The sequence below is a fragment of the Gavialis gangeticus genome, unplaced genomic scaffold (genome assembly GCF_001723915.1).
Source record: "Gavialis gangeticus isolate Ggan-Ray unplaced genomic scaffold, GavGan_comp1, whole genome shotgun sequence".
Classification (NCBI taxonomy): domain Eukaryota; kingdom Metazoa; phylum Chordata; order Crocodylia; family Gavialidae; genus Gavialis; species Gavialis gangeticus.
Window position 1 is genome coordinate 54,409,528 of NW_017729030.1, and position 23,056 is coordinate 54,432,583.

The 23,056-nt window shown below is 46.8% G+C and overlaps 2 protein-coding genes across 5 annotated transcripts in view; both read left to right on the forward strand.

Moving 5' to 3' along the window:
• LOC109301238 (UDP-glucuronosyltransferase 2A1-like) overlaps positions 1-23,056 on the forward strand; it is a 65,160-nt gene that overhangs the window by 26,402 nt on the left and 15,702 nt on the right. The window contains exon 1 of one of the 4 annotated variants that reach the window (XM_019522261.1): positions 11,499-12,268. The exons of the other annotated variants lie outside the window; for them this stretch is intronic. Coding sequence (XP_019377806.1) covers positions 11,518-12,268 — 751 coding nt within the window. The 5' untranslated portion in view covers positions 11,499-11,517. Of the gene's footprint in view, positions 1-11,498; positions 12,269-23,056 lie in introns of those variants that run through there. 4 annotated transcript variants of the gene reach the window in all.
• LOC109300926 (UDP-glucuronosyltransferase 2B4-like) lies at positions 1,028-2,273 on the forward strand. The gene is given in 2 exon segments (XM_019521815.1): positions 1,028-1,659; positions 1,661-2,273. Coding segments are annotated over 2 exon segments (891 nt in total). The 3' UTR covers positions 1,920-2,273.

Consider the following 23,056-nt stretch of genomic DNA (forward strand, 5'->3'; position numbering starts at 1 on the left):
TAAAAAAAAAAAAAGCCAACTCCTTGCCCCCCCAAACCTTAGGGTTCCAAACTCCCTATACTGGGAGACTTTCCAGGTAGCCAGATCTTCAGGCTTTTGCAGGTATCAAATTTAGGCATGAATAGCCTAAAATAGCTATTTTTAAGGCACATTAAGGACACGCTTGTGTAGACCCACACCCTTAATGTGCCTTAAAATTCGCTAGTGAGCCTTAAATCGGCAAATGTAGATGCGCCCGTTGCTGCCTGCCCAGCTTCCGTCTCAGCTCCTTTGAAGCCTCTCAATGCTGTTAGGCTGAATTAAATGTCATGGCCCTAATTCTTATGCCACTACAGCCCCTTCTCACCATACTTCTGGACCCAAAGGGCTACACAGCCTGAAAATCTGGCTACTGGGAAAGTCTTCCAGTAGAAGGAGTTTGGAACCCTAATGCTTTCATAAAAAAATAAGATTTCCTTTTTAATGTTTTAGAAGCTAGTGAGAGTTTCCCCAGTGGCTGCAGTGTGGTTTGGTTGGAGCTTAAAATTGTAAGCAGCCATTCAATGAAAACAGAAGTTTCCAAAGCCCGTATACAGAAATACTGTATCACTGAAGATGAATTTCTTTACTCATTCTCCTTCAGTAAGGCACTGCTAATCTGCTTAGTGGCATTGCTCTGTCTGGTTTCTATGTCTATCCATACAAAGAGCCATAAACAGTAAAATAATAATGATAAAATAGCCCAGACCAAATTGTTATTTCAGTAATTTCCCCAGGACTGGGAGCAGTCTGGCATGAGTCAGCTTGCTGGGCATGAACTGAAGCAGGGAGTTTCTGCTCTTTTATCCAAGACAGGATTTTGTACTAGCAAAACTGTTGTTTTCCCCAGGATGTTTAATGTACCCTGAAGTAGCAGAGGTGAGCTAATGTTGGAGGTTCCAGCATGCAATTGCTGTGGGTTGTCCTTTCAATCACTGGATCCAGCATCAAAAGGAGCAAGCAAGCAAGCAGAAAGGAGCAACTGAGAAGACAGGACCAGCCACACACAATGTCTGGAAGATGGGTTTCAGCACTTTTCCTGCTTGTGGCATCCTGTTTGGGTTTAGGGTCCTGTGGGAAGGTTCAGGTCTGGCCAGCTGACAACAGCCACTGGATTGATATTAAGTCCTTTTTGCAAGAACTCACAGACCATGAAGGCACTGTCACCTTGTGGCCCTGCTTTCAGACTGTTGATCCGACTAAGCCTTCCCCTTTCAGCTTTGAGATGATTATGGTGCCAATCACCAAGGAGGAAATGAGATCCCTAACAGAAGACTTCCTCCAGCTGCACCACTGCAAAATGTCTAGGGTTTCCTATTGGGGCTACTTTTCCAGGCTGTTTGACATTACAACAAAGTTCATATCCAGAAGCAAACTGATTTGTGATGAGCTCACTGGGAACAAGGAGCGGATGAAGAAACTTAGAGGGGCTGCCTTTGAAGTGGTCTTGGCAGATCCCATTTTCCCGTGCTCTGATCTAGTGGCAGAACAGCTCGGCATCCCTTTCATATACACTTTCCGCTTCTCTACCAGCAACACAGTAGAGCGGAGCTGTGGGGGGATCCCAGCCCCAGCTTCATATGTTCCTGCTAGTGTGAGTGGTCTGACAGACCACATGTCCTTTATGGAGAGGATGAAGAGCACTCTTTTACACACTCTGTGATGTTCTGTTTCACCAGGTTTTCTGGAGAGAATGGAATCAGTTTTACAATGATGTTTTAGGTAAGGCAGCTCTTATTGGCCTTAGTTATGTCTATGGAGTAACACAAAAAGTAAGACCAAGTTTGGAGAAAGGAAGTGCTATCCAATGGTCAGGGGGATTAGCCTGGGTCTCGGGGCACCTGGTTTCAACTTTCTGCTCTGCTACAGATTTCCTATGTGATCCCAGAGAAGGCCATTAGAAGTTGTGCACAAAAAAGTGTATTGCCTTAGCTATCCCTCTGTGGCAAAGGGGACCACAGCTATATACCAATGTAAAGCTAAACTAATATAGCTCAGGGGTGTCAAACTCAACTGTCCTCCTAGGCTTGATCCAGGCCCAGTGACAGCAGCAAAACAAGCAGCAGCAGCGGGGGTGGTGGGGCAAGTGGCAGCAGTACAGGTATTAGTGCGTTTATCCTTTGCACTCCTGCCATCAGCACGAGCCCTTTGGGACTCCATTGCTGGAAACTGAGCAGCGGAGCCACCTTTACCCCATATTCCTAGTCCCTTTACTGGTCCTAACTATAAATTTGTTATAATTTTTCATATCTGGAATCTAATTATAGGAGGGTTGTCTTAAATGCATCCACCCCTTAACTGCTGCAGCAGGAAAGCAGTGGTAGGGAGGCAAGTGAAGGGAAGGCAGACAGCTTGACCGTGGCCCTTGGCCCTTAGCCCTTGCCCCCACAACATGTCTCCCCTCCAGGGGTGACACATATGGGCTGCATGTGGGTGCACGTGAACCCCCTGATCGTGGCAGTGCACCCTCTACAAAAAGGCTCTGCTTGCCACCCCGCCACCGCCATCACTGGTGGCGTCTGCAGGTGGTTGCCGACCCCTGGTTGGCACTCATCACCCCTGCACTGCCAACAGTGCTGGCGGCATTTGCGGGAGCTCCCGCTTACTGCCACTGCGCTCCCACTGTTGCCATGCCTGCCCAACCGCTGGGGGCACGCGTCATTCATGCTCCCCTCCACTTGCCCCTCCCCCCAACTGCTTCTCCCTATCACTTGCTCCTCTGGGGGCCCCCCAGCCACTTTTCTCCTTGGCTGCCTGCTCCCCTGCTTGTATCCCCGCCACTCCTTGTCTCAGTATTGGGTGCATCTGCACCAGGACCCTCACTGTCCTGTGCCTCAGTGCTGGGTCCCTCATCACTTCATGCCTCACTAAGTAGATTCCTGGCACCGGGACCCCTTCTGACTTGCAGGAACAGCATTTGCACTTGATAATTCTAAGACAAAGCTTTGTTTTCCTCATGTTGAACAGGGGGAAAAGCCTCGTCTTGGAAGTGAGTAATACAACCACTTATTTCCCATAGGAAAGGACGAATCTCAGATGGGCGCAAAGCCAAGCCTGCAATATCCATTTCTGATGCTATAGGATCATTAGCGAGGCCTGTGATCTGACCAATGTATAGCTATACCAGCAAAACTGCTTTTAGTGGGATGGCTTATTTTGCTCAGGAGAAGTAAGAATAAGGTAATCTGGGAAGCACATGGTTTTGCTAACACAAATGCATTGGTATTGTACAGGTATTGCTACTTCAGTGGAAGAATTGCATCTCTAATGGAAAGAGTCAGTGCAAAACTGAGCACTGACCAGAGTTTAAATCCTCTAGGCTTCAGTTTCCTGTGCTGGCTGGGGAGAGCCCAGGCCCTGGTGGGGCTATTTTCCTTTCTCTGAGGCTATGACCTTTCCTTTCCTTCCTTCTGAGCATGTCTCCCATGAGTTTCAATGGGCAATGTTCACAAGCTCGTTACGTATGTTTGAGGGGCAGTGGGTACTGGCTGGTTTTTCTCTGCTTGGTTGTCCCCCCTTAGAAGTCTAGGCTGCCTATAGATGTGCTGGTCCATGTTCTGGTTAAAATGAGTCAAAGCAGACTCCATTAATTGAGTCTGCTCCATGTTCTAATTAGAAAGCTCCAGCGTCACCTCATCATCATGTGTATTAAGACCCCCGCATTTCAAAATGGCCACGGGGGAGCTTTAACTAAACCTGATTGAATGAGTCAGTTAAAACGCCTCCACAGCCATTTTGAAATGTGGGACAGGCTTAATGCATACGTCGATGAGGCATTTTAATTAGAGCGGCTGTCTAGGAACTGCTGCAATTAAAACAGCTCCCCTCCCACCTCCGAGTACAGGTATAGGCAGCCTTAGTTATTAACCTATATCCTGTACTCGCATTCCTGTTTGATCATCCTTTGTCCCAAGAATTTAGTTAGTATACAGATAGTAGCCTCCCTCTAATCATTGTGGTTGTGGGGTTTGTGGTTTCCTGGTGGTCCTAGGCCTACAGTGCCTACATAACAAATAGCCCTGTCTGTACAATAGGAACAAGAGCACTGCCCTGCTTTGCAGGGTTGTGTGAACAAACATGAAGAGCCTCAGGCATCCAGACACTGGTGACGGGAGCCATAAAATACCTTTAACAGAAATTCTGCTTTGACACATTACCATTGACTTGGTTACAATTGTCTCAGGAAGGAGTGTGACCCTTTAGATTTCCTGAATTGCTAACTTTCTCTTTATGCCATGTTAGAAGCTATGGAAAGGGCACAATGAAAGGAAGATGAGGGCCTGAATTGAACTCTCTGTGCGTACTGCTCACACCTCTGTGTGATGGGGCTTGAACAAATCACTCCAGCTATACATAGTCATCTTGTGCTGGTTTAATAAAGCTGCTGCCTCTAATGCCAACCTTGCAAGTGGTTTAGTTTCACTCCGTCTGTGGGAAATGTAGCCTTGAATGAACTGGGAATAAATCTCACACATTTCAAGCGTGTCTGTTTGTTAGCAGCTCCTCTTTGATTTAGCTGAGTGATATGCTACAGTGCTCTGCAGTTCTCTCAACTGGCCACTTGGTCAGCCTTCTGCTCTGAGACCACGGTCCCTGGATGAGACCTCACCCTTTAAAATCTGGCATAAGGCCAGAATCTCCTTTTTTGCTTGAATGCTCTAAAGATTGGGACTCTCTTTTGGAAGTTCCTCCCCATGTCACCTCTCTTCTGCTTTAAGACTATTCAGTACCTTTGTCAAAGAGACTAGCTCTGGCCTGCTGTTCTAGCAGCCACTGCTATGAAGTGGTCTATAACCTCACCACCCTTTTATTTGTAGGAAAAGGTGCAACAGACTGCAACCAGTAGACATCAGAACCAAGACAACGTAACACCATTTCCAAGCAGGTGGCTGGTTGGAGCCAACAGCAAGATGGGAAGTAGTGTAAGGCCAGGGTGAAGGACCTCAAATAGCAGTACAAAGCTGCCAAAAGTGCCACAGCTCTTTATAGGGAGCTTACAGGGTCTTGGCTATGGATTCCCAAATCGAACAACACTTTGGGGTTTATTCTGCTGGCAACTTGGATAAGACAGATATCACTGATATGGAGGAGAGTAGGTCCCAGAGACCCAGAACCTGTTTGGGGGAAAACATTTTGAGGAGAGCACTGAGGATCTGTATGTGCAAACACCTGGCCTGGATTGATGCAGCCCCCACCAACAGACTGCCTGCCAGTCACCCTGTCACCAACAGAGATCCCCTCAGTATCCAAGCTGGGGGTGATTGTAGTGAATGAGTGTGCTTTTTGTGTCATGCTGTGCCTGGGTATTACCAACCTGTCCGGAGCATAACCAAAGATGTCTTCCACAGGGGCTCCCTTCCCCTCTTGCTGCCTCTTGCAGAGGTTGGCTGCATGGATTGTGTGTTAAGCCTCCTATGCCAATTCTCAGGTTCACTCGACACCCTTCACCTTGCAAATTCCTCTTGGATGCACATCCTAGAAACTGGAAGTGGTGCATGGCTCACTGCCTCTTTGGGGCAAGCCAAACACTAACCTCTGCTCCTTTCCCCGGGCCTGGTTTGTCCAAGCAATTTTCCTAGGTGTTCAGGGCCTGTGAGAGAACCTGCCATCACCAGGGACTCCCAGAGCTGGGAAGGGACTTTGGCAATGGCACCCCAGGAGCTTCAGAGAGGTGGGGGTTTTTTAAACTCTAATGCTGAGAATGGATCAAAGGCAACTTGTTATAGTTCCTGCCTTCCAGGATCAGCACCTGCAGCTGCAGTGGGCTCAAGGGGGTCATGAGATGAAGAGGAGTAGGAAAGAGCTGGTAGACTCTTCTTAAGAGGCATGTAAAGGCTTTAGTGGCCTGGAGGAAAGAGATGGAGAAGTGTGAGGACTTGTGTGGAGCCTATGAAGCAAGGCATGAAGCAGATGAGGAAAGTGGCATGCAGGGTCACCAAGAAGACCAAGGATGTGGCCAGGGAGAGATGCACAAGCTTCAGCTGGGAAAAAGATGCCCATTACAGAGGGGACTCTGGACCTCATCAGTGGTGATGTATGATTGGAGTAGGAACTGTAGTGCTCTGTGATGGATGTTATGGACCAGGTGGTGCCATAGACAGTGTCTGACTACTGGCACCCTGCCATGTGCTGTGAACACCCTTTCCCTGGCCAGCAACTTTCATGTGGAGATGTAGTCACTTATGTGCTGCAGGCCCTGGAGAACACATCCTTCTTGAGTCAACAGCATGGTGGCAGTGGTATTTTTGGCTTCATCTACTCCACAAGAGCAGGGAGAGCAGCTCCTTTAGGAAACCAAAGCTGACCCTTCCAGCTTCCATACCAACCTAATGTTTCACCCCACAAAGCTCTAGGCTCTCAATAGACAGCAGAGATTCTCTTCTCTGCAGCTCTGAACCAGGGCCCATTTTGACAGACCTGAGACACCTAATTGTAAATAGTTTCTAACCAGTTGTTAGCCCCTTCTGATTATCTCCATTCTTCTTCGCTTCACCTCAGTTTCTTTCCCAAGTTTCAACTCCCTCATAATGTATATCCTAGTTCCTGGGTTTTGTTTTGCACTGACACCAACACCAATTCCATCCACAGACACTGTGTGGAAGCACAAAATCATGACAACTGGGAGCTAATTGCTGTTAGCACCTGTACCAATGCTCTTTGCTTCCATCTTATATCCTGATATTCCCCAGGACTGGTGCTTTGCCAATGCATATGTCCATTCCTGTAGAAAGACACTGGTGATGGGGAAAGCTCCAAGCACCCGGATGTTGATTCAGTGCCTGTGATGGGCATTGCCTGAGTTAGAAAATCTGGGCAGGAAGGATCATGAGGACAGATTTCCTTGTGAAGTTTCTGGCTGTGTCACAGCCTGTTGCATACAGAAAGAAGAAGTGAGAAGAAAACACCCAGGCTTAGGACTCAGCTGTGCCCGTCTCTTGAGAGCCTGCCAGTTGACTGGGAAATGGACAGCTCTAGGGAAACTTTGTGAGCTGAAATGCACAGATTTTGCATTTCTTGGCCATGGATCATTCCCTTTCATGGCAAGGAAAGTGGGACCCCAAATCATAGAATCAGTTTATTCCCATGTGGTTATATGAGGCAGCCCGACTGGTAGCAGCCCTGACATGCAGATAAAGTCCTGATCTAGGCAGTCTAGGCTTCTCTGACCCAGACTCACTGCATGACCTTGGGCAAGTCACTTCAGCTGTCTCTGCCTGTGTTTCCTGTCTGTAAAATGGAGACAGGCATCATCCTGTCTCCTAGCCTTTGTCTGTTGAGTCTCTTCTGATTCTCATGGCGTGAACAGAGGTGGTTATCTGTGTCACTCTGAAATCTGGTAGAAGGTAGAGCATGGTAGTCAGGGTGTGAAGTGTCTCTTATGCTGTGTGCTTCTACAGCTCCACTGGGGCTTTTGGGTGCTACTGTAACAGAAACATGAGATAGCTTGGAGTAAGTAAGGATTTGGAAAGTAATTAACCATTCATGGTGAATTGATACATTTTTTTCTCTTTGGATCATAGGTTCTTTTCCAACATTACAAGAGAGGTAAAACATTTGAGGCCTTGTTTTCAAAGGAGCTGAGCATATACAGCAGGGTTACTATACGTCTGGGTTTTCCTGGACATGTCCTCTTTTTTGAGTCTTCTGATCTCTGTCCTTGCGGTTTTTTGAAATAGGAACTAATGTTTGGGATTTTGCTGTGCTTCAATGGCAGGGGTGGCACTGGGGGAAGCTGTCTGGGCACCGGGGCTGCAGCAGGGCCGGGGAGGTGCCTGCCCCTCCAGTGGGAGAATGGGGCAGGGGAGCCCTTTGAGGGCAGTGCGAAGCTGTGTGGCTGGACTGGTGCCCATGCTCCCATGGGCCAGGTGGCCCCAGGAGATGGTGCCTGGGGGAGGGGGGAGCGTGGCTAAGCCAGCTGGTGTGGTGTGCAAGCCCCAGTCCAGAGCAGGGGGTGCCACAGGCATCCTCTCTTCCACACTGGGGCCGGACTTGCTTTGCTGTTGCCTGCACGAATCGGAGCTGCCATGCTCCAGCCCAGTTGGGACAGAAGCAGCTGGGGGCCCCCTCCTGCAGGGCTAGCGGGGAGCAGGGGGATGCAGGTTGCGAGTGAGGGGCACAAGGCTGGGGTGGTGGAGTCAGGAAGGCAGGGCCCTGGCAGTGTCAAGGGGCTGCAGCTGAGGAGTGAGTGGCACCAGCATGGCCCAGGGGGGGTGAGGGACTGCAGGTTGGGAATGAGGGGTACTGGCAAGGCCAAGGGTCTGTGGGTCTGGAGCAAGGGGCAGCAGCAAGGATAGGGGGCTGCAGGTTGGGATTGAGGGGCACCAGCATAGCCTGGGGGGCAAGGGACTATGGGTCAGATGTGAGGGGCATCGGAAGGGCCAGGGGACTGCAGGTCAGGAGTGAGGGGCAGCAGGGATGGGGGGACTGCAGATTGGAAGTGAGGGCCAGGGGGCTGTGGATGGGGAGTTAGGTGTCTCCCCGACAGGTGTCCCGTTTTTTGGCACTGGAAATATAGTAACCCTAAATACAGCTTCTGGGGCTGGCAGAAGAAAGGAGAAATCAGGTCCTAACTTGTCATTGTTTTCACAGTATTTATCTTACGGTGCCAAAATTAAGGAATTATTGGGGTGAATATCTGAATGGAACAAGTATTAATGGTGCTATTGAAACAAGGAGATTTTGCACGTCATGTAATGAAAGTGCAGTTCATTAACTTCCCAATGACAAAGATACCAAAAGCGTTGTTAAAAAAAATACATCTGGTTTTGTCTTCTGAGGCTGTGAGTTGCTTGGGGCAGAGACTGTTGTCCTGTGGTTCTCCACCTACTGGGGCCACTTCCCACGGCTACTGCATTATAAACAATGCCAATAAATCCCAGTGAAAAGACTAACATTCCCCTTATTTACCTGGAGATAAGGAGGTTTACTTTCCCTGGCTCAATAGACTTATATTGCTCTCAAGTGCACTGGTTAACAATGATTACTTTTAAACAAAGCTACTGTTATAAAGTCACTGGTTATTATCACCTGTATTTGTCTAATGAATAAAGGGAAAAGAGAATTCCAAATGGGGGGAGGGACAGGGATTTTCAAAAATACTTAAAAGGTTATTCTATGATTATGGTTTGCTTCAATGATGGCAGCACGCGCAATCTCCCCTTGATACCCCACTCTGCTCAGCACCTCTAGACATGCAACAAAAAAGACAATGAAAGTTTGCAATTTACATGGAAGACAAACGAGGCATACCGACAAGCCTATAAAAATGGGCTAAGAAAGAGGCTTGGGAAGATGGGATCACAGAAAGCCGAACTGAGCTTAGCCAAGAGGAAGAAGTCTCAACCTGCCATTTGGCTAAGCAATGCCTGGCAGGTGTGATTTGTAGGCATTATGACAGAGACAAGTGAAACTGGTTGTGCTTGACTTTTATCCAAGTCTCAGGGACCAAGCCTCATGTACACAACATTTATCTTGGGCAAGGTAAGGAAACCAGTGGACAGATGTCTGCCAGATAACTGTTTGGGGAATGGATACTTCCCCAGGGCCTAAATGACTTGAGCAAGAAAGGCCTTTCCCGAAATACGGAACAAAACACACATTTTAGCAAAGACATCTGGCTCCAGGCCAAACTTCCTCTTAATGATGACAGTAGGCTCCAGCATTCAAGGCTGTGCAGGCAGCCTGCACCAACCGACTCACTTTCTGCACCGAATGCAGAGCTGTGGACTTCATATTGTCTAGTGGTCAGTGACTAGGGCAGGTTGGGGATAGTGGTAATAGAAACATTCCCATGGAAGAAGAATAACACAGTGACCCAAGCCCTAGTCTGTGTACATAGATCCCTGCCTCCTTACAGCCATCTTATCCATTCCCTGGCAGCCTGAAAAGGGCTCTGTGTAGGTCAGAGATTTGCCTATGCAAAAGCCTGGAGTCACCTGGAATTCCTCGTCATCAACTTGCAGAACTTCCCAAGGAAAAACCACCCAATAGTGAGAAAACTGCTTGGAGGGACTCGGAGGCAGTATGGAGTCTGGAAGTCCAGGGCTTCCACTAGGATCACCAAAGGCTCACACTGATACCCTGGGATCTACCCACAGCTTACTCCAATCTGTGGGAGTCTGCCCCTTGCCACCAGAACTGTTCAAGAAACCCTCTGTCCCTTCCCTCTGTCTTGGAAGAAGCAAACAGGCATTATGTGTTGGGTGGTGTTCAGTTTTGGGCCCCCCGCTACAGGAAAGATGTGGACAAATTGGAGAGAATCCAGAGGAGGGCAACAAAAATGGTTCAGGGTGTGGGGGACATGACTTATGAGGAAAGACTGGGGGAACTGGGCTTATTAGTTTAGAGAAGAGGAGACTTAATAGCAGTCTTCAACTACCTGAAGAGGTTTGAAGGAGGATGGAACTAGGCTATTCTCAGTGGTGGCAGATGACAGAACAAGGATCAATGGTCTCAAGTTGCAACATGGGAAGTTTAGGTTGGATATTAGGAAGAATTTTCTCACTAGGAAGGTAGTTAAACACTGGAACAGGTTACCCAGAGAGGCGGTGGAAGCTCCATCCCTGGGGGTTTCAAAACACGGCTAGACAAAACTATGGCTGGGATGATCTAGTTGGGGATGGTCCTGCTCTGAGCAGGGGGTTAAACTAGGTGACCTCCTGAGGTCCCTTCCAACCCTAACTTTCTATGATTCTGTGTGGCCAGGGGGACACAGAAGCACTACTGCCCTCCCTCACATCTAAGGAAGAAATGACAAAGCACTGAACAGCACTTCACTCGGGGACCAAGTGCAGCATAGCAGGAGAGGCAGAAGCTGGTGCAGCGTGGCCAGCCCAGCAACATCCTCTGCCTACTTGTTTCCTGCTGTCACACTCCCTGGAAGTGCCCACCATATTTACCAGCCACGCCGGGTCTGCCTCAATCACTACTCCTTTCCTCCGAGTTGGTGCAGAAACAGTGCCATGTCACTGAGGCGCCTAATTCCAGAGCATTAGCATACATTACAAAGTGTCTGCTCATCCCAAGTGCCAACTATATCTGTAGAACTAACCAGCCATCAGCCACAAACCACAAACAAGTCAGCAAAATGCATGGCTCCTGAGTGAGAGAGCAGTTCTTACAGTGACCAAGGGACAGAAGCCATTACTAAAGGACTGAGCTGAGGTGTGCTGAAGTCATCAGAAAGATTCACCGTGGACTGAGGGCTGGAGCTTATGTTGCAATAACCGCAGATCTAAAAAATGCTCCTTGCGTTACACTACGAGTCTAACACAAGATGCAAATGGGCTTCATTTCTGCAGAGCTGCCTCCAGCTCATGTAAGAGAATCTTAAGTAATTTGAGCCCGGCAGTGGTAGCTGTGATGCTTTTCCCTTATATGGTATATTGTAAACGGACATGCCCTCTTATCAAGATTGGAACTTGCTGTGTCTAATCTTTGTGGGCTGTTCCAAGACTTTCTACTCTCTGAACTGTAGGGCCAAGTTCAGCTCAGTCAGAAATGAACTGGCAGTCAGAAGCAGTCAGGATGCTGGCAAGGTGGTTTCCTCTACTGCTCTGTGTTCAGATGCACTTCTGGCACTTAGGATCCTGCGGGAAGGTCCTGGTTTGGCCCACTGATGTCAGCCACTGGATCAACTTAAAAACAATGCTGGGAGAACTCATCCTGCGGGGCCACGACGTGACTGTGCTGGTGCCATCATCGACATTGCTCATTGATTACGATGACCCCACCTCCCTCTTTGACTTTGAGGTCCTCAAAGTACCCTTCACAAAGGAGACCGTGAAGGCAATGCTACACGACTTCCTGAGCCTGTGCCTGTATGAGAAACCCCACCTCTCCCACTGGGAGGCCCTGGTGAAAATACGACAAATAGTGGCCACCTTCAGCAAGATGTCAAAGCAGATCTGCGATAGCTTTGTGCTGAACCCCAAGCTGATAACGAAGCTGCGTCATGCGGGGTTTGATATGTTAATCTCGGACCCTCTTTCTCCTGGGGGTGAGCTGGTAGCAGAGTTGCTCGAAATCCCCTTTGTCTATACCTTTCGGTTCTCTGATGGGAACACCCTGGAGCGCCTCTGTGGAGGGATTCCAGCCCCACCTTCTTATGTGCCAGCTAGCACGGGTGGACTGACGGACAGGATGTCCTTCTTGGAGAGGCTGACTAACTTCCTGCTGTACCTATACAATGATGCACTGTACCTGTATTTTTGGGAGGATGAGTGGAATCGGTATTACAGCGATGTCTTAGGTAAGATAGTTACTGGAGTCACTGCACAGGTCAAGATTTTTTTTTTAATGGAGCTTTGAAGGGTGGAACCCGAGTCTGGCTTAGGGCTTCTGTTGCCTGGTTTTTCAGAAATATTACTCACCTGCCCTTCCAGAGCTGGAGCCCTCTGAAAGGCCAAGTGCCTACATTACCCTCTGGCTTTGACCGAAGCTGGGGGTGATTGGAAGCCCTAAAAGGTAGGTCCCTACTAACACTCCAACAGGAGCTGTGCAGAGGAGAGCCACGCGCATGATCAGAGGTCAGGAAAACAGACCTTATGATAAGATGCTGAGAGCCATGGGGCTCTTCAACCTGGAAAAGCGCAGGCTCAGGGGTGATCTGGTGGCCACCTATAAGTTTATCAGGGTGCTCATCAGGATCCGGGGGAGCGTCTGTTCACCAGAGCCCCCCAAGGGATGACAAGATCAAACGGTCACAAATTCCACTGTGACCGATTCAGGCTGGACATAAGAAAGAACTTCACTGTCCGAGCCCCCAAGGTCTGGAACAGACTGCCACTGGAGGCGGTTCAAGCACCCACTTTGAACACCTTCAAGACCCATTTGGATGTTTATCTTGCTGGGATCCTATGATCCCTGCTGACTTCCTGCCCCTGGGGCAGGGGGCTGGACTTGATGATCCTCCGGGGTCCCTTCCAGCCTAAATGTCTATGAAATCTATGAAATCTGTGAATGCTCAGCCCCGCTAAGACCAGGCCCCCAGTTGAGGTGCCTACACTGGGAATTGGATTTTACTCCCCCTGACTTTAGCCTCTCAGCTTTGAAGACAGAAGCCTCTGTAGCATGGGCAACTGGTGCCTCCCAAGTCTGGGGGAGCACCCATAGATGCCGCCGGAGGCGTCAGCAGTGGGGCCAGAGCTGGCGAACTTCTGCAGGCAGCAGCAGCAGGGCCAGAGCTAACAAGCTCCCATGGGTGCTGCCAGCAGCAGTGGTGGCCGCCCTGTCGGGGGGCATGTGCCTCCCCCCATGTGTCACCTATGCTCTGTAGCAGGGGTTGGAGTCATTTGTAGCCAAAGTCCTTCCCACAGGCAAGCAGATTCGTCCCTGGTGTAACTTGGTTTAAGGCAATGGAGTTACACAGGGGATGGTTCTGTCTCAATATCACCTTCAGAGCTGTGTCCCAGATGTCTTGCAGCATTTTGAGCATTTCAGGACAGGATTTAAAGAAGGCAAGAGCACCAGTGTCTCACATAACTTCTGGTAGTGGTATGTGCGTGTATAGATTTGTCTTTGTTGTTTGGTGAAGAACACCACATAGTTGAGTCCCTTGGCACTTGATTTGTCCTCAGGCTCTTGGGTCCTAAAGCTCCCATTTTCTAAATGGACTTGCTGGCAGCTTTTAGACACCGGTCTGCATTCTTCAGTGCTGAAAGCTGTTAATTAAGCATTGCATCAGCTCTTCCCCTTGATGGGGGAATTTTGCAGTTTGAAACTGCAAACTGAGACGTGATTTGTTTTCTTTTTTCCTTCTCATCTACACTTAGGGCCAGATAAAACCCATTGAAGTCCCGGGAGGGGGGTGGTCTTCATTTAATTCATCTGCTTTGGATCTAGCACCAAATGTAGATTTATTTATGCAACTAATTATGAATAATGAGGCAAAAGAAAAAGACCTAGCTAACACTCCCTAAAATTCTCCCAAAGAGAGCCCTAGCTCCTCAGATTGACTCTCTCTGCTCCATAGTAGTTGTTTCCTTTTAAAATGAAGTTTACACAATAACACATTTGCAGTCACTATGGCTGTGCCATGGTGTAATGATTCAGACCCATCATTTCTTAATCAACACCCATGCAGGGTTCTTTATGTCTTAAAGGGATACAGATAAAAAACAAGGGACAGGTCTTATCTACTCTAATCTGGCATGGCTCCATCCACATCAAGAAAGATACCTCAATTTTTGGCAGCTAGGGTAGATCCAGGATTGGCGGGTGCAGTGATATAGTTAATCCCTCCCCCCCTCCCCCTCACTTCCTCCTCTACCCCAGATTTTAAAACAGTGTTTTTATCTGGGCAATTCTGAAGGGAGTCAATTTACTTAATAACTTATTATAATCTACCTGATTCCTTCCTTCACTCCAGGGGTATTAACAATCCTCTCTTCTTTTTAATGGGCTTGATAATCCACTATCCTTTCTTCTTTCATTTTGCTGTCTGTTGGCTGCTCCTGGCAATACTGCTTTTAATTTACAGCCCTACAGGTCTAGTGTTAGGTCTATCTGCAAACATTAACTGGAGTTTGAAAATATTAACTCAGGTGATCACTCCAGTGTGGAAAAACTGTCAGTGAAGTATTGGGTGTACTGTCAAGAGGCTGAAGAAGGCTAGATTTTGTTCTATGAATCTGAGTAAGAGATGCATATTTAATTTTTAATTGACTTCAGGACTAATGAAAAATTTTGGATTTTTTTGTTTTGTTTTGTTTTTATTCTTCATATATATAATATAGGAAACAAATGCACTGTCTAATAAAGTTATATTTGTTTTTGCTTCAATCTTTAACTGAATTATATAACCCTAGGCCCCTCCTATATTAGTAAAGCTTTTAGTTTGTTCTTAATTAGAGAAAAATATGTGTTGTATTGTCACGTGGCCTAACACATCACACAATTGGCAGGTCAAAATCCTTTTTCAAAATCCTTGATGCTTCCCTGTTGAGAGTGGAATATCTGGCTCAAGCATTTCTTGAACAAGTTTTCTCCTGTCATTTGTAAGGGTGATCAGATGGTGCTGTCATTTTCTCTTTCTTTTCATGCCCTTTGATTACTTTTCACATTTCTCTAAATGTGGACAATTTACTTATAAAACTCTGTAGTCCTGACCCTCCTGACCTTCACAGCCTTGCACAGTACTGCAGGAAAAAACCCTGAAGGATATTCAAGAATCAGTCATTCCCACTGAAACTGTAACCTAGCTAGTGGGGGTATTAAGGTAGTCACAACACCATGGGCTGTCAAGCACTCCCAGGACCCCTGCCACTAGCTGGCTTAAATGCATTTGTTTGTTGCCATGATTCTGCTATCCGGATCTGAACTAGTCTTTTTAAGGTTGCAGTTGCACCTTTTGTTTGCAGTATAGAGATAGCTTAGATGTTTGGAAAGTGGTCAGGTGGGCACATTGCAAGGAAGCACATGCTTTAATCTTTTCCTGGTTTGGGGCCCAGGAATAGGACCTGAATTAAAATTAATGTTTTTCTACATAAGAACGTGCAAGGACGCAGACAATGAGATTTGGGATTTCCTTAAATTCTTTTGTTTTCCTATGGGCTTGGGTATTGCAAGTGTGATAATATGTGAGAGCCATGCATTCAGTTTAAGCCCTGCTTTCAACCTTAGCCCCCAGACTCAACAGACTACAAAAATTACACACGTGCTTCACATTCACACTGAAGTCAAATGGGTAGATTTTTCAAGTGAGGTGACGTCCTGCTGTGAAAAACAACAGTGGGCCAGATTTACAAAGGTGCAACTACTGAAAAAGCCTTTGTAAATCTGGTTCTCGGTTACCATTTGAAAATTGGACACAGCCACAGGTGGTCTTTAAAACTTCCCAGTGAAACATCTAATTTAAATATTTGTATGTGCAGGCTTCGGGGCTAACCTAGTGGCACATTCACAATCTGCTTTCCCTCTAAGTGTAAGTAAAAGTGCTCCATGACCAGAGCGAGGCATCTGATTAAAGTTGCCCACTGTTCCAGATTTCCCAAGACAGTTCCAAATTTCATGTTCCCTAAGGACTCCATAAAATAAGACTTTTGCCCTGATTTTGGAAAGTTAGACCTGGATCAGGGCAAGGCAGTGCCTGCTGCATCTCCTGAATAGGCTCCGCGTGATTTTGTTTGGTACTGCAAGAACAGGGCTATGTGTTACTTTTGCTGACAACCCCACGAACAGGAAGCAGCAGAGCTGCATTCATACAATAGCATACCTGAGTTCATTAACTCTGCAGCTCAGCAGAGATAATTGACTTGACTGGAACAGTGCAACTTCAAGAACCAACTTTGGAAGTGATGGGAACTGCTTTTGCTTCTGGAGGTCTATGGAGTAACTGGGACAGTGCCCAGAATTTTGCTTCCTGCAAGCTGGTTGCTTTACATCAGATAGAAGCTCAGGCCCTGGGGGTCTACTCCCTAGCTGACAGTTAACACTAAACCAGAGCTCCTCAGCCTTACCCACATAGCCACAAAAAATATGATTAACAACGATATTGACTGTTTTGATTTGGAGATAGAGCATTTTAAAAATGTGGGGAAGCAGTATTAGCCTTCTTAGGTATAACCCTTGGCCTAACTAAGTATGGTGACAACTTGTTCAGATGCATCATCAGTCATGATATGCTTGTTGAGATGCATCATCAGTCATGATATGCTTTCTAAGCTGTGCCTATGCAAAAATAAAAGCAAATAGACAGGATTATGAACTGCCCAGCAGGAGACTCCTTTACCTTCGTACCTGTCTAACATCTAGGAGGGTAATCGGCTACACCCAGTAGAATTACTTGCTTTCTCATCTTCTCCCATCCCCTGGCCCCATTTCTAATGACACAGTCAGCGTTACAGCAGCTAGCTGGGACTGGAGCATATATACCAAAAGATCACAGATTTTGCTGGTGTATATACTACCTTCATAAAAATACAGCATTTGAAGTACCATGTGCAAAATTTGTTCTTATTGTGCAGACGTCATTGTAAGCTTCCCAAAGGTTTATTATTTCCAGACTTCACAGAGAAAACAAACACCACACGTGTGGTGTTCAATTCTAACATTCTTTTTAGACATCTCAAATTGGGATTAGAAAAGCTGAAGCACACAATGAAGCAGCCACCAAAGGACATGAAATGATTCCATGTCAAAATGATGTTTGGGTCTTCTTTGGTATACGACCAAATGACATCAGTGGCATAACTTGTCCCATTAGTTCAACATCTCAGGTGATTCTTTTCTGGATTACTGTTAAACATGAGCCAAACTTTAGTTACCTTCTGGTAAAAAGTAGATCAAGAAAAATGCGAAGTAGTGTAAGTCGCTTTTGGATAAGAGGGAAGAAAGCGCTGGTAATGAGAAAGGAAAGCTTTCTTATCAGAAAACAGTTGCCTTAGACCATGTACGACATAGGTAAGTTTTATCAAAAGTGTAGTTCTACTCTGAGGTTCATTCTGCACTTGTGTTAAATGATGATTGGTGAAAAAAGCACAGTTTGTCAGAGATATACAGGGCTGGAGGGTACTGGACACTTCCAAACTCTGTCCATTATCAGGTTAATCTTCTCTCAACCCAAAATCACTAGCCTGTACTTCATTAAACTGAGCTTGAATCCACCATCATAGCAATTCAGTCATCTCTTTTCCATCTAGAGTGTCTTCTCTTGGGTCCTGATCATTCAGCTTCTGGGAAAGCATTTATCAAATGTGATGATCAGATTTAAGCAGTGTTCTCTCATGTCAGCAATGAGGTCAGGATGCAACTTCTGTTCAGTTTCAATTAGGACATTTTCCAAGACAGGGAGTAATTGGCAATTTCCCTTTTCATCTTCTGCTACAGACTACAGTTTGTTTACCATGGTCCTTTTTCTGTATTGAATGTTTAAATGGTGTTGTTTTCAGTTCTTGCAAAATGATGCTGGGAGTCGTTAAATAAGTGAGCTAAAATAGGCTAGCACTCCCCCTCATTTTCCTCTCCCTCCTGCCTTCTCACCTATTGAATTCTAGTTACTCCTTTCACATCTGATGAGTGAACTTGCATTCATGAAAACTTGTGTTCTGTATAAATCTGTATTTAATTAGCCTGTAAAGGTGCGTGTCTATCCCGCCTTCTGAAGTACAGACTAACATGGCTACCTACCTCTCACAGCCTAGTTCTTGAAAGCTGTAACTCATCTGCAAAGGATCTGATAAATTCAAATCTAAAATCTCCAGAGCAAATTGTACCTCCAAGTGGAGTTCCAAGAAATGAATCAACCCCTCCCTACGCAATAACCATCAATTTTCGATGGTGAAGAGACTTTCGGTGATTGCTTCCCATTTCATTTCATGAAAGTAAAAACAAGCAGAAGTCTGTTGCTTGTGCTTTATTGAAACCACCCCGCCTCGTTAATCAGATCTGGAACAACTCTCAGACTGACAAGTATATCAGGCCTTATGATGAACACTGTGGGACATGAATTTAGCCTCTGGCATCAGGTTTTTGTTTTGTTTTTTAAACCAAACCACTTACAAGCTTCCAGTCATTCCCCATGGTGCATCAGAATACACACTGGAGCAGTTTGTTTTCTCTGTGCTGTTTGGTATATTAAATATCCTTGGTCAGCTAAAAATTAGGACCATCATATGTCCTGTTAGAGCTTCACAGAACAGGGCTTCCCTCTAACTTCCTTTCCTAGTTCAAACCTTGCAGACCTAAGGATCTGAGCAATATTTGTGACATTACCTAAGTGCAGTGCAAAGAATGTACTCTGGCTTATGCCTTCTTTGAGCATTTCCTTTGCTAGACCAGCGTGTCTTGAACTATCCTTACTCCCTGTAGTTAGATAAAGAATTGACTTCAGCTTCATCCATAAGAATTGACTCTACCATATCTTTTGCTATAGATTGTACAAGAGATTCACCAAGAGTCTGTGGTTTCCCAGTGTGAACATTTCAGAAGCACATGGCTTTTTCAGGGCTATTGCATTGTACTGAACCCTGCATCTCCAGGAATTGGCACAGGGAGCTGGCAAGGGAAATTCCCACTTTTATATAGGGTAGCTGGGGATTAGGGTCACAAGTCAACAGGGTAGGGAGAAAGGGACAGGCATAGGTGAATAAACATTGATATTAATGTATAGACACTTAGGATCCAGTGTTACCCAGATCACAAGCAACCTTGTGGGTAGGCTAATGATAAAAGAAGTGGAAACAGGTCTACAGCCCAATCTTTTATTTGCTTGCACTTTAGAACATGAAAACAAACATTTATCCCAAAGTCTGTCTGGTTGCCTGTGACAGCACAACATATATTCTCACCTATACCAGCTGGGGAGACTCGAGGGGTGGGAGGTGGGTGGCATGCAGATTGGTAGCAGGTTTTGTTGAATTTGCTGAATTCTCCAAAATTTCCCTCCAGCCTATGCCCAATATTTATGGATGGCTGGTTTTAATATTTTAATAAATGATCTCCGATTGGTTTGATTTAAATTTCTTTGTTTCCCTGAAACTTTTGGAACTGGACTGAACCAGATCTCTTGTGGACATGGAAGGTGTCAATTGGAAAATATCCTTGGGAAAGAAGGAGGGTTTCTTATCTCCTTTTCTTCCCCATTGTGGAATGTGGTTCTTGTTTCTTCTTTACCTTACTTTACTGTTTTTTCTGACAAAACTGTTTTTGTTTGTACAAATTATCTAAACTTTAAAAAAAAAATATCTATTATAGCAAAATAACAGCTAATACATTTGGTTACATCAATCAAGTAGTACTACTACTACTTTAAGATGAAGGTGCGATATCATATATCTGGATTATTTAACGTATGGTCTTCCCTTATCCCCTGTCGGGCCTTGTGCTTTGTTTAATTGTTTTTGGTGGTTTCCTTTACTTGCTGACCAAGCTAGCAGTTACATTTGCAAAGATTCACACTGCAGTTACTCAAAAAATGGCCAAGGCTGGCAACACCAGGTAGAAAACAATGACCCTGGGGTAAAATCACTCAAGAACAGGTAGCATGTAGGGAACGCTAATACTGTGGTATATACACTTGAAAAACCTTACACCCTCCCACAACTCCAGAGGAATGCCCAACAAACCTCTGATCCAAAAATGCTTTGTTGCTGTCTGCCAGGGCTCCCACGTCTGAGCCCTGCTGCTTCAGCTCCTAGTCCTGGCTCTGCTGATTCTTCTAAGTCTCTGGCCACGCGTCTCTCTCAGCCACAGGTCCCATGCTCCATTGCTGCTTTCCTGCTTCCTCTTGTCCCCTTCTGGGAATTGTAATGCATGTTACAGTTCATTTCTCCAGTCCCCTGGAAGCTTCTGAGAGCTGTAGTTCACATTACAACATTACAGTACATAACATTCAATATTACAGTCCATTACAACATTAAAGGGGTTAGAGATGCTTTTTAACTGTGTTTCATGTCACTTTGTTATTTTTTAAAGCCCTGCACAGTGGAGAGCCTCTTTGCTCAGTGTAAGGGATGCAGTTTAACCTCTCCTAGTGGGAGTTACATTTTCTGCTTTCTTAGGTAACCTTGAAATTCCTACCCTTTAATTATGTGAGGCTGCACCTTGCCCTGTCAAGCTGTATCTTGCCATAATGGTGGTAAGAAAATCCAGTTAACCAGCTCTGAACGTGATGTGACAAAGGGCTGACAAAAGGCAACTTTGTTTGTTCTAATCAGGAATTGAGATACCTAGCAAAGTTTACTAGTAATGGCCTCAGGCCTCACTGTGTTGAACACTGAAAAGCAGTTCCTACCCTGACATGCTTACCACCTAAGGCAGGGGTGAGCAATTATTTTGGGCGGAGGGCCGCTTACCCAGTTTTGGCAGGCTGTTGAGGGCTGCATGGGTAGCCCTGTCCCTTAACAGGTGCCCCGCCCCCTGGTCACCATCTTGGGACCAATGTCCCAGGGCCTGCACCGATGGGGCCCAAAGCAGGCATAAGCCGGCAGGGGTCTGTGAAGCCGGGCTGGGTTACACCAGCAGGGAGAGGGGGGAGCTGGCCCGGCTCCATAGAGCCCCTGCCAGCTGGAACCTCACACTCCTGCCACCCTCCTCTGGGCTCTGCTGGTGCTGGGACACCAGTGTGGGTCCCGTGCTCCCGCTGGCTCCCGTGCCCACTCACACCCAGTGCCCCCCAGCCCCACAGTACAGGCAGGGGGCAGCACACAGCCCCGACCCCTATGCTATTCTAACTGATCCTGTATGCCTGTCAACTAGTGGTTCTCAACATTTTTGGCTTTGGAGCAAGCACCCCTCCATACCTGGGTTGAATTTAGTGGCACCCTAATTGAGAACCACTGATCTAGCTGGTGCCAGGTAAGGACAGTGGGGTCTGCATCTAAATCCATCATGCCCTGCTCTTTCCATCTCCCTACCCCTGTCTATACCTGCGGGGACAAGGAGCTGCTCCGCTGGGGTCTGGCTTGTTGGAGGCTGGAGCCAATTACCCCCACAACCCCTCCAACTAGCCCTGGGAGTGGGCGAGGACCAGGGCAACAAGCCACCCTGACAAGCATGGTTCCATTACCATGTCTGCCTACCTGTGGTAGACCATGCTGCTCAGAGCATGGGTGTTGCTGGCAGGGGGACTAGGAGGGCTGCAGCAGGAATCCCCAGAGGAGCAGCCATGGGTATCTTTTGTCCACAGGATGCTAGGGTGGGCACAGTGTGGCCAGATGGGAAGAGAAGAGTACTTCCCTCAGGGTCTGGGCACTGCAATGCCCTTAAAAGGATCTTAAAAGGCACTGTGGTTGAGAGGCACTGTCATGGTCAAACCTAAATTCACAAGATAGTCACAGGGTCTGAGGAGGAACAGAGCGGAGGCAACTTGCCAGAAGTTGTTGGCAGTGGATTTATGACCTAGATACCTTATTTTGGGCGGACCCAAACTGTCAGACCAACCACAACCTCTTCCATTTGATACTAGGCAAATGTTATTGATACACAGTGATAGCAGATAAGTGTAATGCAGGCAAGACAAACAAATCCCACCCCCCACTTTCTATATCTGCCAGTCCTGGGGTTCACAGAGAGAAGGTACATGTGGTCAGTATATGAGCTTCACCCTGTGGTTCTTTCTTGAATGTCAGATGTCAGCAGCCTGGAGGTCAAGGACCACACACGCCCCCCCCCAGTGGGTTGGGTGAGTTGGGCTAGTGGTGCACCCTCTGTCTGTGGTTGCCTCGGGTTCTCCCACTGGGGACCTTTTGCTTCTCTGAAGTCCCTCCTTTTGTATCCTTTTTCTCCTCTGATGACTCTTCATTTCCAGATACCATTGAGTCGTTTCCCTGTTGTCATCATACTGCCCACATTCTGTTCTGCCATCATATTCCTCTGTTTCCAGACCTATCATGTGCAAACATCTTAATCTGGCCACTTACTGGTGTCTTAATTTGGGCATGCCCTGGCCTCCTAATTTGTTCCATCCACAAAAACCAGAAATCCCAAAGGCTCTGCATCTTGTCTAGTTCACGGTGACCATGTGGCAAGCATATCTTTTGTTAAGGGTATACTGTTCAAGTTTCCTAGCCTGATTGTCTGCTGGCCTCAGACACAGTATCTGCCTTGAAGGCTGTGAACTTTTGTCACAAACAGGCTTTTAGAAACCAGTTAACCCTGTTGGCTACAAAGGACCAACTCACAGGATCATCATAAATTTCTAGTTTATTAGACGGATGCAAAAGTCAGATCATAAACCTTGGGGCTGATCCCCTCAAACACGCATACATTCACACGCACACGCACACACACGCAGTAGCTAGCTATGAACATTCAGTACCAATGTCAAGATATACCTATCTCCAAGCACTGGAGTCTACCGTTGATGGCCAGTTGAGGCTTCTTTCAGTGTGATGTTGCTTCAGAAGGGGGTTGCCAGCTGGTCCTTCTGGCTGGGCAGGCAGGGTACTGGTCAGGTCAAAGAGGGCACCATTCTTCACTGCCTTTTATCCCTCTCTGGCAGACTTTGGTGACTCCCCAATTTTCAGGCTTACCCAATCCAGGGGCTGTTGACCTTGTGGGACATCCCCCTTGGTGGTTGCTGGATGGCAGCTGTCAGCCC